Below are 16,844 nucleotides of genomic sequence, written 5' to 3'. Positions count from 1 at the left end.
GGTATGCCATTCCTCCAGAACATGGCAAAAGGTTGGAACGCCTGGCGAAAGGTAAGCTTAGCTTCTTGCCATGTTAATACTGTTTGGACAAATACATGGGTATGTTCCTAGTGAAAACTAAAGCATCCCAGAGGAGAATCCTACCCTTAATTTTCAAACGGATTTACAAAGAATTGATTTTGAACTGACAACTATAATTTACTATTGCGAGAGCTGCTTGATGAACCCGCACTGGTATAATAGTTTCAGGGGCAGAAAGCTTGTCATCTTGTCAGAAGTGCTGTGAACGTTTCCTACCAGTGCAACTGTTTTCTCAAAGCCTCAGTCTTCTGACACGCTATGGGCCTAACTAAAATTGGTGGAAAAAAACTTGATTTTTGAGGCAGTAAGACCATGTGCGGGAAATGGATTTAATAAGAGACCCCTCGTGCATCTCCATGTGTAACAGGAGGTTTGTGGCAGTGAGTTGAGAACTCCGTTGCTTCGGTTCCGTGGCGTGGTCTATGGGGTCTTTGTGATAATTCCCCCCCCATTACACACATTCAGCTGGGAAACAGTGTGGTAGAAACCCTTCTTGCTTCCTACGCTGTCAGTGTTACATGTACAGCATTGGCATTGATTACTTTTGATCTTAACTAGGCAAGTGCCTACAAATGCAGTGACAGCGTTCATGGAGAACAGCTAGGGGAGTTCTCACTTCCCTGTAAGATGATGCACAGTGTTTGGCGGCTTGCCTTTTATTCCAGCCTCATCCCTCTCTGTCTTCTCAGTACAATAAAGCCCATCTCAAAAAGCAGGGCTAGCTCGAGCTGTGATAAACTTCCACCTCTCACCAGGCTGGCTGTAATTTTTGGCCTTACAAAGTGCCAGCCTCAGCTGCTGAAAATCCTGTGTGCGTGTTCTTGCCTGAGTACCTGCCAAGGTCATCTTGCGAGCTGCCTCCCGCCCTTGGTGAGAACAGCAAGCACAGACACCAGTGTTCCGGTTTGGGCACTTCTGATTTCCAGTTGGTAATGGTGGAAGGTTCAGGAAAGATGACTGACTGCAAAAATACATATATTTTTATTAGTTGATGTTGTGTTTGTGCTTTGTTGCTATTTTTGTGTACTTGCAAATGTTCTAAGTGCTGCCCAGCTAAAAAAAGCTGCTGTCCCAGAATAATTAACTCAAAATCTACATGTTTCATCCTTGATGAGGCATACTTTAATGATTTAAATCTGTTGTTGAAGATAATGCTGCAAAAGCACTGCTGTACTAAGGCAGGAAGACCTGGAAGGCCGCATGTATTCTGATGCAAAATAATAATAATATCGGTAAAGTAGGTATTCATAGGAATGATGTTTCTTGCTGACTGTCATTATAAATATTGTTTTTCACTTGAATAAAAAAGGGGAGAGTGTTGAAGGGATCGATTGTGTAGGATAAATATAGAATAAATGGGTATAAACCTCCTAGGAGATGGTCGTATTTTCTCTTAATGCAGAGAAAAACAAAATCCCTAAATACTACTAATATTAAAAATCGTTGCTCAGAAAAGTTACATTTCAAAGTTACTTTGGGTCTGCACAGTTCTGTTTAATCATTTGTCAGGTTTTATAGAAGCTACAGTTTCATATTAGAAAGTTAATAAATCTAGATGACTCGTGCTCTGTAGAATCTGAAATATCACACCAAAGTCTGACACAGTAATATTAAGACTCTTGCTGTTTGTAACTTCATTTTACTGATGATCAGTTTTTGAAGCACAGTGATGGCTGGCAATAAACCGGACACAAATTATCAATGATTTATTTTAAGCTGGTTGTTGCCTTATGGAAGTTGGGATGAGTAATGCTTTAAAACTACAAAGAAGCAGCATTACTGCTTGGGCATCCTCCCTGTCCTGTGCATCAGTGATCTATACTACGAAGAAGTTCACTATGGAGAGATGAGTATGCAATTAATATGGAAAATGAATAGCTGAGCTGTAAAAGGGCTCACTGGGAGAGTTGTAGAGCCCATGGAGAGAATGTTAATGTGTTGCCGTGTTATTGGTGCTAATCACTTAAAATGTGTTTCTTTATTAGTGGCTTTAATGAGAGCCACTTAAACTGTGCATTAAAAAGAGGAAGTGCAGAGAAGGATGACAGACTGGGTAGTAGACAGTCATAATTGTAATTGAAATGCTTTTAGGACAAAAATATAAGAAAACTTGGAATCCAACAATCCTTTTTTTTCACTTTCTGAACCCCCTTCCATTATGTCCCATCAATTAATTTTGCTTCCAGAGCTTGGTTGCCTTTTTTTTTCTCTTTCTCCTAAATGATGGTGTTTTTTTAATCCCTATAAACACATAATTTGTTGATTGAGTCACCCGAACACATGGTCTTGAACACAGTGCTTTTACATTGGTCTTGCTGATGTTTTCGGGAAGGAAGTACTGACGTCAAAGAGTTTGGTTCGGTTTTTATCCTACTTTTAATTATTTGTGGTTTGTTTTAATGACTCGGTGTGGATCTTGTAGCTCTGGCTGAACTTGTACTTCGTACTGTTGAGATGCTGAGTCAGATCATGCTGTCTCTGCCAGACATACGAGTGACTGCTGTGGCCAGTGAATAAGTGTCCCTTTTTCCACTACCTTGTAGTGGATATGTTTTGTTTTGTTTCTTTCTTTTGACTGCATATTAACATCTGCATGCTTATTTTTTTTTTCCTTTAGGCTGGTATGTAGGGCAGATCGTTCTGGAATCGTTTGATAACAGTTGTGTTACTTTCCCAGGAATAATATAGCTGCCCATCAAAGAAGGTATAAAAAGGACATATCAGTATGGAGTAGATGGTGCATGCTTGTCAATTTTTCCTTGTCCATATTCAGAAAAAGGGTGGCTCAGAGTCTAGCCCAAACGTGAGACAGCCAGGTTCTGTTTCTTAATTTGTTAGGATTTTCCTGAAATTCTGGCCAAGTTGCTTATGCCCAAATATGTATGATTTACAAGCTAACTCTCAACTTGAATGGGATTAACACTTATGTGCATCAACATGCAATTTTTTTTCCCCCACAAGATTTATGTGGTATTTTAAACAGTGAGGCATGTGCTAACTACTGACATCTTTAGTAGTATGCCTATTGTTTTTATCTATCTAAAGTATCTAGGCAGGTTTTCATTTTGTCATCTTGTCTCTGATTAAATAATGATTGGATATAATACTCCAGAAATGATAGCCCTCTTTGTAATGTCTTCACAGGTTTTTTTCCTGGAAGCTCTCAGGGATGCGATGCTTTCCTCCGTCACAAGATGACCCTCATTTCGCCCTCAATCTTGAAGAAGTACGGCATTCCTTTTGACCGGGTATGTACCAAAAAGATACTTTGGAGATGCCGGTAAGCTGTTGAGTTGCACAAACCACAACACCCCTCTTTTAAGGAAACAATTCATTGCAAGCCACTGGGGAGCAATTTGCTTAATTTCCAAATGCATTATTATGCTAAATGTATCATATCAGTTTAAACCAGCTGGATACCTGTAAATGAGGATTTGTGGTTTGTCTAGGACAAGCTTTGTGAAGTACCTCTATTTGTAAAACCTTTCACGAGAGCTAACTTAAGCATCGTAACTTCGTCACTTACGGAGCTTCTCCAGGTAGGCAGGGCTAAACTGTAATTCAGGTGCTATGGCTTATCAATAGGCTGCATAACTCACAGGTAATTCTTGAACACAGGCTTAATTTTTTTTTCTCCTGGATCCAGTATGAATCAAAAACTGGAGTTAGACATACTGGTTCTCTGTTGTACAAGCCTTCTGTCTACACAGGGCCAGCAAGGATCCATGCATCTCTTAAGTCGTCTTATTTGAAATGCTGGGTCGTGTTTATTTGGAGTGATCGCTTTAATATGCTTATTCTCAAAGTCTTTGGACAAGAAGTAAATCTCCTCAGCCAAGCATGCTTACCACGGATTTCATATCTGTGTAGAATCAATCAAGCAGTTACTGCTTCTGCGTGTTAGCAGCGTACGGAGCTCTTGTCCTGCCAGGGGGGTTAAGACATCGTGTCAGGGTATGATCCTGTCCGGGTGTGGGAAAAGGAATCGAGTTGGAGACACTGTGACTCTTAACTCTGGTGGGAAGTGTCAAAGATTCAAAGAATCAGTGCCTGATTCAAATTGATTTCATCCTTCCTCAACCCCCTTGCATCATCAGCATTCTAGATATTATGCCCTTCTTTTTCTGCGTAAGAACTCTTGAGCTCTGATCATTTTTAAGCATGGTTTTGCTAGAGTTAGTCCACCTGAGACAAAGTATGGCACCTATTTGATGAGCCTAGTGATTCTTTGAGATGGAGGTAAAAGATCTTGGCTTTTTTATAGCATAAAAACCATGAATTCATTCAATTTACTGCTCCAGGGACTGTTTCATTTTTCCTGGTGGAAGGCTGTGATGAATGAAATTTGAAGCGTGATCATCTGGCTTGTCAGATGAGCTCGCTGTCAGTGCAGAGGAGACTTGCGTGAAGCAATGTGCGGTGCTTACGGTTCAACATCAGTGGCTAGCTAGACTTGGCCTAGTTTGCACACGATGGTCGATATTAAATTGTTCTTACAGATCAACAAACCATTTTTCTTGTAATTCTGTCTGTGAAACCTAAATCCCAAGTGTGAAAATATTGATATCTGCTACGTATGGTTGAAAATAATAATGAAAAGATCTAATTGTGGGATCTGATTTTTTTTGGTAAGGGTTTTAATTTTACAAATTTCAGGAAAGTGGATGGGCAGACTGGAATGTGGGTGGCATCTCAATGCATAGATGCCCCTTGGAGAAATGACTTGATGGAGGGTCAAAGATGTCTATTCCAACCGTACTCCCAAAAGAGTACAAAACTTGTAGGCAGTGTGATCTTCTGAAAAGTCTGTCCGACCTTATCTTTATTGGTCTAAATGTCACTTAAATGGTGAAGTTTAAGAATTTCTTCTTATGCTTTTTTCTGCTGCAGTATCAGTTGCATGCTGTGTCTTGCTGCTATTAATGGTATTTTTCGTATGGCTTCTGGTTAAAACAGCTTCGTAAGTGATTCCAGAACACATTGAACAGAGCCTAACGAGCGGTCACTGCTTATCTAAAAAAGCTGAAAATAATAATGATTAAAAAGTACCTGTTGGTGCAACCTAGGCATTGTAAGTGAAGTCTGTCATGCAGCCCCCTGCTGGCATCCCTTCCTGTGGAATGGAAGAGAACAGGAAATGGGAATTAATTTCTGCCGTGTCATTCGGGTGGTGTGTTTGGGCAGTGCTCTTGTGTCCGCAGGGGGTCAGAACAGGAAGGAAATTCTTGTCAGGCTTCAGAAGTTTAAATGTTGTAGGTGGGCAGATTTTGCTCCGGAGTGATACATCTTTATGTGTTTGCTTTTCCATGTATTTGTGGAAAGGGACATTGACTGGTAATTGTATGGTAAGTGGTTTCTGATCAATAACCGTGCAAGAGGAAAAAAAGAGTTTGTAAAAATAAATATATGTATATATAAAAAAAATGTTGCTAGAGGAAGGCTTTCCTTCCAAGCTTATCCCAGGTCAGCTTTACTGTTCTGTATGGTGATAGGCATGGGGTGTGAAGTGCTTTAAATAAGGGAATTTCTAATTTGTTGCTTGGTAAAAAGCCTTCTCCCATTTAGCTAGGCTTCCTGCTCTGAATCTTTTGATTTGTGACATGAAGGTTTTTTTACAGATTCATATCTGGTGTCTCCTTCATGCTGATTATATGTAGAACCTTTAAAATACGTGCTCCCTGAATGCTACGAATCTGATTTTTATCTATTTCTTCTTTACCCCCCCTAAAAAATAGGAGAGGCTAGTGCATGTCAAAGCCAAGCTTTATATTTTAAAGGAAGGGGGATTATTAACATCTTACCTAAAGCAATATAATTCCTAAGCCTGATTTACAGAGCGCGGGGTGAAAATGTGTATTTGTGATAGATTCGCTCAACTCTCGGGCAGTCACTGGTTGTTTTTAAATGTGAAGAGGAGGAGGAGGAGATCTCTTAAGTCAGAGCAGCCTGTATCTGAATAACCCCTGTCCTGAAATAGTAGCTTTTGAAGGAGGATCGCTATTATTCACAGACAGGGAATGTGTGCCATTTTTCTTTAGAAACAGAGATAGGATCCCTTCATCTAAATTCTTGGCAGATTTCAATGAAGTGAATAAGCACACATTTATAAATCTCTATAATGGTATTTACTTCTGGAAAAAAAGAAGCAGATCAATACTAGGGCTTTTTAATAATTAAAAATGTGTATTTCTGTAATCTCCTATTGATTTCTCCATTTATTCTTCAAGAGCTTGCAGAAGTCAGTAAATTTAGGGCTTTCTCCATGAGTGGCAGTTTGTGCTGGCTTTCTTTCAATAGTTATTACTTTTCTGCATGGCCTATCCATCATCTCGAGTGCTTTCTAATTTATTGTAGGGATAATGTTGACAGCAGTGACATGGAGGACATACACTGTGGGCTTGAAATGAAGACACCAGGATGTAGATTTCGTGACAGAAACATAATCTTTCCGTCTTGTGAAGTTAGCAATCTACCGCTCTGCTTTGATTTATGGAGGGGGCTGGATGGGGAACGCGCCGTGAAGCTGGCTGCAGACCGGACTTCGGCACCTCTCATCCAGAAGCTTCTCGTGTTGTCATATAAGCTTTTCTTTTTTCTTTTTTTAATTCTTTTTGTTCTGCTAACGTTCATAGCATTAGCAGGCTTAGGTGTTTGATCAGCATAGTGGGTAAATATTTTAACTGCTGCTCACATTTCCTATGTGGACCGATCCTTGTGCTTTTAAGTGTAAGTTCTTCAAAACCTCTGTAGGCTCTGAACCACTGTGTTGTGGGAAATGATCCAGAGGCGTCATGTGGCTGTTATGAAAGCCTGGTCAGCACTTCTGGTTTAGAAAGACAAGGGAAGGACAAATTTTGCCTCTTTTGTGATCTGTCGAAGGGAGATGCTATCGTACGTTTTGGTGAGCTGGCCCGGGAGGATTGCTCAAAGCGCGCTGTATTGCTGCCAGTTCTTACGCTGTGTGCTAGGATTTAATTACCTTCCTTTCTTCCCCGATGTCTCCTCTTCGTAGGTTTTTAAAAGGTGATTTTCGAAAAGCGTTGGGAATTGATTGGCCTCTGATTACAGCTGTAATGGGCAGTTTTCAATCTTTTTGCTTATTGTTTTAATTTTACTTGAGTAGACAAATGGTGAGCTGTAATTTTTAGGTTGTTTGACTAATGGGTGAACGAATGGGAATAAGAATGATTAAATATGAGTGAGGAAATAAATACAGTGAAAAGTAGCATGTATTTCAGCAGGACACTGCAAGGCAGAGTGGATGTTTAGGTGGGAAATCCAATTTACTTCGCCCCACTAGCATGGAGTATGAACATGGGTTTGATCTTAACATAAGCTGAAGTGATGACCATCAAAAAATTTGTTGATCTTCTGAACTGCTGTAGCCTGGGATTCTTTCTGTAACTTTGACTCAGCAGAGTTCAGATCTTGTGATGGCTTCCATCCTTTGTACTGTCTTTTTTCATGAGTAGAATTACTTCGGTATTTCTGCTGTTAGCAAAAAGTTGTTCCAGGTTTTGCCAAGAGTTGGCAGTGACTGTTTTGCCTCCCCTCCAGCTGGGGGAGAGAGAGAGAGATTTAACCAGAGAGATTTAACTCTGTTCTCAAACTACTATTTCAACTGATCTGTGGGGTATGTCTTATTTTTGTTTTTCAGATCACCCAGGAAGCTGGAGAATTCATGATTACATTTCCTTACGGTTACCATGCTGGCTTCAATCACGGCTTCAACTGTGCCGAGTCTACCAACTTTGCCACTTTGCGGTGGATCGACTACGGAAAAATGGCAACCCAAGTAGGTGTCTGTTTGGATGAGGGATTACTTAAGACCATCAGCTCATGAAATGCAAACAATTGAGTGGGGGACTTGTCCTTTTGACCAAAACTGAAATTGTTTTGAGGATATACTCTTTCATTGTTCCATGTTGTTGTTTTGTTCTTGTTGATAATTCATGTCATTCTAAGGGCGTATAATGACTTTCTTGAATGCTGAATGTACATGCACCTTGTAGAGAGGTTGTTTTGAAACTAATAAGTTTGGATTAGTTTTCTGAAGCATCCAAACTGTATTTCACACTGAATAAGGTGACTGATATGACTGAATACAATTCATTAGGCACACGCTGAAGGAGAAGGAATAAGCTGGAGACATCTTAAACTTTCATAGGAATATACCAATAACCTTCTGAAAATATTTGGATTTCTCTACCATCTGCATAGTACAAAAAGCCTGAGTCATGTCTCAGGAGGAGAATCGTGCTGGAATGGCTGTGTATGGCTATTTCATTAAGGCAAATTTCTTGTATGTTTTTGTTATTTTTGACAGTTCCGAGGGCACTGACAGTTTTTCATGAAAGCATGCATACTGTGTTCTCTGGTTTTTAAATGTGAATTATTAGCAGCTACGGGCATATATTTCAAACTGATTAATATAGTTTTTCTCTTTTTTGAAAGTCTGCCTTAAATGGCTTGTTTTTAATGCATTGATGTCTTTGGTACATTAGACGTGATGCAGTGCAGCATAACTGGTTCAATAAAATCTGTGAATTTTTAAATTAGGGATCAGTTCCACACAGTCTTTGGGGAAAGGATAAATGATTGCCATGGGGTAGCAGTGTAAAATTGCCTCAGATGTTCCTTTCCAGAAAGGCAGACTTAGATTTCACTCTAGAATAGCATTTATATCATCTCCTTCACTTATTTTTCTTCTATCAACTCGGTGTGACTCTGCAGGTTTCATAATGCATCCTAATGCTTTGTTCTGGGCAAAACCAACCCCATTGAAAATGGGCTGCAAGTGCATCTGTGCCTCAATCTGTGGAACACTGTAATGATGCCCATTTTTCCTTTACTAGGGTTTATATTCTAAGAAAGGTAGATGATCACTGAATGTAGTCACTATCTTCTCCACTTTGGGATCCTAGGCTCGTTGAAAATGCTGTCTTTAACCCTTCACCTTTGTGCTGTAATGCCTTCCGCCACATTCGGCCCAAGCTGAAACTTTCTATGCATAATTATATTCAGAAGTGATCGTTGCTGTGTGTTAATTATCCTGAGTGGTTGCTTTGTGATTAATGCCAGTCACTCCTTCCTGCTTCTCGAAGCTAGTGCTGTTTCTGGCACTGCAGACAGTGAGGGATCTTGTAGAATCATGAAAAAAGCCATGCTGTTTCTTCCTAGTTTTCCTTTTTAATTAGTAAGCATCATTAAGGCAACTAGGAAAGGAAGGTGGTTGTTAACCCACAGAAGCCTTTTTTCCTGCTTTTTTCCATCTCTTGGTATTTATGTCCTGCCTCAGCAACTGCAGGCAGGCAGTCCTTGACTGTCAAACATTGCAACACTCAGTGTCCGAGAAGCTTATCCACAGAAAGCAAGTTTAGCCCTTCGGGTTACCTTTGGGTGTCTGTCTTGTTTATTTTTTCAGTAATATTCAGCCCACAGTTTCAAGGAGTCAGCTGTTAGCCAACAAATTCGGCACCTGAGCACTCTCCTTGTCTAAAATAAACAAATAGATTTTATTATTTCATTTCTGAAACCACCGTGGTGTAAAAGCATCTTACATTAGGCATGCTAGTGGCTGTGCCATGAAGTATAACATTCACTGTGCCAGCCAGGTAATACCTCTGAATTGCTAGTAATGGCAACTGAAACGATTCTCAGAATAGAAAAATCCTCATACTGAAAAGTCATGTATTTGTTCCCGCTGTCCCCTGCCAGTGTTCAAGGATGCGAATCCAGGGTTGGTGTTTGTAATCTTTTTGCAATCCTTGAAGGCGGTAAAGCAGACCATGTGGCAGTAGCCGTGGGCTCTGAGACCATGTGGAGGTGGACTGGGAGTTGTCCATTTGAATTTGTTCTGGAGCTAAAGAGAGGGTAAGAAAAACCTAGAACCGTGAGAGGCCTCAAAACGGTGTTAAGTGTCTTACAGTCAAAAATGGCCAAGCAAACTTGGTTTGAAAATGTTAAAAAAAAATCAAGTTAGTTTGTTGTGACCTTGTATGCCAGGCTTGTCTGTAGCAAATGGTTGTGGTTATACACCCCAGAAAATGGGGTTTATTGTGGAAGTTCTGACAGACCCTTAACTACAGCAGTGCCAGCAGGCACCTCTCTAATATTAAAAGCAATTTTGGGTTCAGCCATGTGTTCACAAACAAGTGACATTTGGGAAGTGCAGTTTTAGATTGAGCCTCCATGCTTACATTGTTAAGCAGCGTAGCGTGAAATTACTGAACAAGCAGCATAGAGAGCTCTGAGCAAATCTAGGGAAAGAAGGTTGAAGTGTGGAAGGAGATGCCCAATTTATTTCCATTGCACTTGCTGACACTTGTCTGTTCAGAGATTTCCATTTAATATTACCTAAACCACACATTGCATACATGTTAATTAACCCTTTGATACCTTACTATCAGGCTCCAGATGAGGTATGAATGCTGTTACACAGTGAGGGCAAAAGGTTTATTTAAATCCCATTTTAAGTTAAACAGGAACTTTAATGGAACATCAGCTGACTCTCTACACCCCACCTGCCTACACATTTAAGGAGAAGGAGTTCAGGGAGAGAGACATCCAGGAGTGCAATTTTTGGTTAACTACTGCAGCTTTGCTAAATTTAGAAATGGCTATATTGATTTCTGTGCTGTCAGGCACAATTCGATTATATTTGCCTACATCAGAGCAGGGTTTTTTTTCATGTCATACGGTCATTATTAAAATTCTTAGAAACTCTTGAGTGGATGGTGCTCCATAGGTCCGTAGTGTTACTGCAGTGCAACCAGGCTGTAAAGTGATTCTCTTCTCTCCTTGTCCTGCCAGTACTCATGAGATTGGTGACAAGGTAAGGTTCAAAATTAGACAGTTGTAATGTTCTTCTGGACGTTATCCTGGGGATTAAATTTGAATTCTGCTTTTTTCAGAGCTATGAATAGAGTGAGACATGTCAGTGGCATAGAGTTAGAGACAGGAAGGTAATGGCTTACCTCCAAAAACCATAGATAGAACCGTGCTAATTGCCTGCCAAACAGATGAAATGTTCTGCTAACCACCGTGGAACCTGCCTAGGCTGTAAATACATGACGACTGGAGCGAAGTTTAAAGATCAGCTTCTTAGACACCGTTTCTGCTCGAATTGTAGAACAAGCATCAGCATTGGCAAAAACGGCAATGGCTGCGGAGTTGTGTGGGAGACTGATAGTTGGTAGGTGTACTTGTGTTTGTGTAAACCCGTAACCAGGATCAACAGATGCTTAAAAATGCAATTGGAAATTGGCTTGGTAAACCCTTGGGTGAAGAAATTAGCTGTCTGGTTCACAGCTTTCTGAGAACCTAGTGGAGAGGTGGTGGAGTCTCTTTCAGAACTGTGCAGGAGAAGCTGCCATAAAGGAACTGGATGGGTGTTTGTCTGTCTGTAATGGTCATGGGGATGTTCCTTCTGGGTTTCACGCATTTAGATGCAAGTTGTAACCAACCCTGACAATAATCTCTTACCATTTACTGTCTTCATCTATCAGATGTCTCCTCTATGTTTAGTCTGCCCCAGGCTCAGGTGGGAAACCTGAAAAACGATGGCGTTTGGCACATTGGTTACCACAAGCGTTCAGCAGAAATCTCTGGTTTCTTTTCTTATGCTTGCCCTGGTTTTGTTTCAGCTTTTTATTTATAGCAGGTGTTTGCTTCTGAAGTCCGACTTGCTGATCTATGTGGTAAGTGCTTCTCTAGCCTCAGTGCTGGTATGTGGCGGACAAAATTCCTGTCACCGCTCATGATGTATTTAAATCCTCAGGACTGGTTGCTCCCCAGTTCTTAGAAAATGTCAGTCTCTTTCGATTCAGAGGAAGGATATAACACTCTCCTTTACCTCAGGTCTCTAATTACATGGTGGTGTACCACCGGGAAATAGATGTCTCGCCTGCAGCTGGACATTGTGCCCAGAAGTGTAAGAATTAACAGCTCTTTAACTGTTACCTCATTTACTGTCATTGTAAATGTCTCCCACCAGTCCTCAAGGAGCCTTCTGTTGCAGCCGACTTCTTTCCAGTCAAGGTGACTGACTTTAAGACCAACCATAGTTCCTATTTCACTTAATCTGTGCAGAAAGAAAATCTCTCAGCTACTCTTCTACAGGTGGGAGAGAGACCTTCAGTTAACCCTGGGGCTCCCGTAGGTCATCCTGGGGTGCAGTCATCACTAGGTATTTCCAAATACTTAATGGTAATTCATTTCAGCATTCTTTGCTATATTAGATGTGGAGATCAAACTCTAGCAGGAGATGCCCTTTTTAAGATACGGCCCTATCTGACTAACGTCAGCATCGGGCTGCTATAATGTGTGAAGTAAGAAGAGATTCAGAAAGGAGTTAAAGGGTTTTTCAAGGAGTTACAGATAGCGGCACGATGTCAGGAGTCACCTGTGATCTGAACACTCTGCTTTAGGCCTTCATATTGCCGATTAAATAATACAGTTGAATAGGGATGGTTTTACTTTTGTATGCTGTAGTTAATGTTTACCTGCACAGGCAGAGCCTGGAAATTACAGAGAAATACTTTGCTTTGTACTCGGTAGTTGGTGCTCTTCAGTCGTTTGTCTACCATTAATTTTTTTGTTGAAAAAGGCCTGATGAATGAAAGGCAGTGAATGATCATTTTCATTCCCTACCATTAGGTTTGGGTTTGTTCAGTGTGTTTTGTGTTTGTGGCTTTTTTCTTTTTTTTTTTTTTGTAATATGAGCCTGCAGCTGCTTTCTGCATTGTTTTTTTTTGGTTCCGTTTGTTTCTGAAAACTCCTGGACGCAACCATCAATAGGCTGAGGGTGGTCTTAGCAGTGTGTTTGACTAAACAACCCTTTCAACATCAACTGGTTTAGTAAAGTGTCCTCCTTGAAGTCGATGCGGCCTATAAGTCTCCTCTAGTTTGAAAAGACACTTTCAGAGTATACAATTTTATAAGAAATTCAAGTGTGTCTCACAGGTCGGCTTTTCTGTTTTTTTCAAACTGGACTGGAAATAAGTGGGTGGGAGGGGAACAATTTTTTGCTCTTCCCTTTATGTTACTAGCAGACACTCCTGGATGATAGCATCTGCGTTACCATCGGTTGACATTTTCATACCTTCATTTTATCTCTTATTTACTCCAGAGATAGTGCTGGATTTATCTCTCTCTCAGTATAAAATGGGGTCAAGTTGCCCTCCTTCCCAAATCCTACACTTTGTGTCCTGAAACAAGTAGCCTTCATCTCCACCTGCAGAGCATTCCAGGAGAGACCTCCGCTCCAGCGCAGCTCAGTCCTCTGCTGCTTACTCCTTTCTCTGGCGAGAAGAAGACGAGTAAGACTCTTCTGTTTGGATTTTACCGATACATAAAGGCATCCCCAAGAGAGGTGCCTTTTGGAGCTTACACTGTGGTCTTTTGCATAGCTTGTTGTTTCCAAACTGTTGCTTCCATGGTGGAGTTTTATTTTTATTTTTTGGTGTGCGTTTTTAAAATAATAATGGAATAACAGATCTCACATTTACTTTTGGAGTGTTTGTGATTTAAAGTTGTCTGGCATATAATTTTCATTGCAAAATTGAAGCTTGCTTCTCCTCACTATTCATATGCTAGTAGGTTTTCTCTTGAAAGATGTCCTTTATTTCCCAAGAAAGAAAATTCCTGAGAATTATGCAGAAACTGCTTGGTAGTGCTGTAAAATTGGTCTCTGAAATAGGGGAAATAAAACTTGTATTTTTGCATTACTTTGTATGTATGCCTTAACTGATTCTAATTGGACCTTTTAAGCGTATAATACCAAAAAAAAAAAAAGAAAAGATAAATATTCTAGTATGGAATAGCATTTCCATAGTTCCTTTTTGTAAGACAGATTCAAAAAATGCTCTTGTATAAAATCTTTCCCCTTTTTGGTAGTTGTTTTGTTGTGTTATTTGTAAACATTCCTAATGCTTTACTCTCCACAAAACAGTGATTCTTTGCAATAAAAAGGATTTTTTACGGTGCTTTTCATGTTAAGGTGGGAAGGAGACAGTTATTTTTCTGAAGTTTTCTCGGAGCTTCATTTTATCAGCTCTCTTCTGAGACCTCCTTCTGAAGTACTGACTGGGAGGTTGGTTGGCAGCATTTTTCTCAGGAAGGAAGAACAAATGCTGGTTTGTAATCACAAAACCTGGACGTTTGGGGGATTTTAGCCACTGGGATGGGTGGTGCCAGGCGGGTTTCTGGCCCACCCTGGAAGAAGGGACACATGAGCAACTGCAGCGCCCAGTCCAGGTCACTGGGAGCTGCTCAGGACCTGACTCCCCCCAAATGGGACATTTTATACCTCTGGGCAGGCAGTGGGGGCAAAAATGACTTCAGGCAGCTTGCCTGCTCTGCTCTCGCCCTTAGGGTGCTGAACTGCTAGGGATCTGCTTTACAAGATTGCTCAGTCTGATTTACTCTTAGCTTAATTACTGTAAGGTGTAAAGCTGTTCTTGGCTTCCCGAATGCTGCTTGGAAATGACTTTGCCTGCTCGGGGTGACTCTCTGGGAGCTGCCCTCAGCCCGTCGGGTCCTGATGTGGCTGGGCTGCCAGTCTCCCCCCCTTTCCCTGCCTCACTAACCCCGTGATTTATAGTGCGGAGGTGGCTGTGTGCTTTGTGGCTGCAAGTAAATAGCTATGTGAAGAATGTGCTCCCTGCAGCTTGTTTGCTCAGCTTCCCTGTCACATGGAGTCCCTGGTAAAGGCTACCAGCCCCAATCATTCACGTGTCAGAGCTGGGGCTTTGGGGTCATCAGGCTTTGGGCATAGTAGGACTGCGAGGCCATCACAATCCCTTTTGAAAGCAGCCATAGCATTGTGCTTTCCTGGGCAGTTGGTGTTGCTCCACTCAATTGCTTCACGGGTGACACGTGGGGGCTTAGATACAAAGGAAGAAGAGCAGTCTTACCCACCTACGAATGAATAAATAATAGTGCATTCTGCTCAAGAGTTGCAGAAATGATGATGTTAGAACTCTGAAAAGCAGCATAAAAGTGTAAAGTAGCTGTGAATTCACATCACACTTTCTCATCAGGTACCTTTTCTGTTTGTTGTCCTCCACAGGAATTCCTTCAGCATACTGAAGGGCAAAATTTGTTAACCTTCTGACTCTTCGCTCTGTGCAGGAAGAACGTTTTTAAAAATAAAGCCTACTTTTTATTATAGCGTGCTTAAAGTAGATTGCTTATGAACAACGTCTTTTAATTTTTTTAAACTCCACCTGGCTTAATTATTTGTCTTTCCTGACAGCCATGCTCCTGATTTTCTTCCAGCTCGGTTCCCTACTGGCAGGTTCAGTCAGCAGGTTCTGTTGCAGGGTCTTTGAGGACGCTTCCTAATCTCGGTTGTCAGGATTCAGATCTCACCTCTGCTCTGTAACTCACCAAACTCTCCAACTGCTTCGAGAATACATGCAGGTGAATCTAGATTATTACTGGAAAGAGAGAGAAGTGCTTCTTTTGGTGTGTGGCTTTCAGAGGGGCCTCGATTGCTGTTTCTTTTAGGATTGATAGACAGCCTCCTGCCTCCTTTATTTATGCATCAGCCCTCCCCTGATTCTAATTTATATCATTTGGAGATGCAACAAACAAATCTCAGTTTCTTGTCCGTTTGAAAAAATGTCACTGAGGAATACTTGTTGTTACCCAGGAAAATAATTCCAGTGTGCTAGAGGCAGATCTTGGGTTGTCACTTTAGATACCAACACTTGATATTCCACCGAACAAAATGATTCATGTTTCTACAAACTGCCTGTAGATTTTCCTAGTCATATGTGGTACACAAAATGGTGGATTTTACTGCTTCATCTGCTATATCACAGGCCTGCAAACCATCACAGCTTTTGGCTTTCTTTTTAAACAAAATGAATAAGAAGCGGTTGATCCAACAGGAGGATAGAAGGCTAACTGCACTGACTTAGCAGGAGTTGTCTGGTACATCTGTCACTTCAGAGCTGTAGAACTTCGCTAAGCCATGTCAGGGCATGGTAGCTGCTTCCTTAATGCACGAACACAGTGCTGACCCGCTGACATGACATGCTTTCTGCCAGCAAAAGTGCTCGGTTGTAGACTTCTTTCACCAACCACAAGGCTTACGATGCGGAAGAAATAATAGCTTGAGATAACGTCAGAATGGTGTTCACTGTAGGCTTTTATCCAGTGGTTATGATTTAGTCTTACTTTGTTTATTCCTTGTACTGGAACGAGTCTGTCCAAACACAGAGGAGCTGGTATTTCACCGAGTCCCTTTTTGGTAGTGTTGCTGAGAGCGGTGAATTTCTTTCTTGGTCCTTTCAGCCTTATCAGAGACACAGTGCTGGACCCTCGCCCGCTGGGGTTGTGTACATCTCTCAGGAACGATGATGGAATAGTTCAGAAAGATTCAGGAGTAGTTGGCAACTGTACAGGTGTGGTCTACGGAATAGTAGAAGAGCTTTAAAAAAAAAAAAGCGATTCTGGCAGAAGTTGTGAAATAGCATGGTGGAGGGAAAGGCTGACACATCTCCATGTAACATACCAGCAGAAACCTGCGAGTTGGATGGGGTGTTATTATATTTGCCTAACATAAAGCATGTCACATAGCACTCTATACTGAATTTTGAATGTTGCAGAGGAGTAGGTAAAACTGCCTCCCCAGCTACCACCACTCGCTATTTACCCAGCTCTTCTGCCCACAGAAATCTGCATGGAACATTATGGCAGCAAGTTAAGGAAGCAAGTGAGGAGAAAGCATGCCCTGCGGCCAGGGACCAGGGGGA

The 16,844-nt window shown here is 41.2% G+C and overlaps 1 protein-coding gene across 3 annotated transcripts in view; it reads left to right on the top strand.

Annotated features, from left to right (window-relative positions):
- KDM4B (lysine demethylase 4B) overlaps positions 1 to 16,844 on the top strand; it is a 91,110-nt gene that overhangs the window by 34,738 nt on the left and 39,528 nt on the right. For all 3 annotated transcript variants that reach the window (XM_048077731.2, XM_048077727.2, XM_013195224.3), the window contains exons 6-8: positions 2 to 51; positions 3,226 to 3,329; positions 7,739 to 7,876. In XM_048077731.2, the coding sequence (XP_047933688.1) occupies positions 2 to 51; positions 3,226 to 3,329; positions 7,739 to 7,876 (292 nt within the window). The remainder of the gene's footprint in view (position 1; positions 52 to 3,225; positions 3,330 to 7,738; positions 7,877 to 16,844) is intronic.

Source organism: Anser cygnoides, chromosome 27, assembly GCF_040182565.1.
Source record: "Anser cygnoides isolate HZ-2024a breed goose chromosome 27, Taihu_goose_T2T_genome, whole genome shotgun sequence".
In the NCBI taxonomy this organism is placed as follows: domain Eukaryota; kingdom Metazoa; phylum Chordata; class Aves; order Anseriformes; family Anatidae; genus Anser; species Anser cygnoides.
The sequence above is the reverse complement of the archived record's forward strand: the minus strand, read 5'-3'. Positions and strand labels throughout refer to the sequence as shown.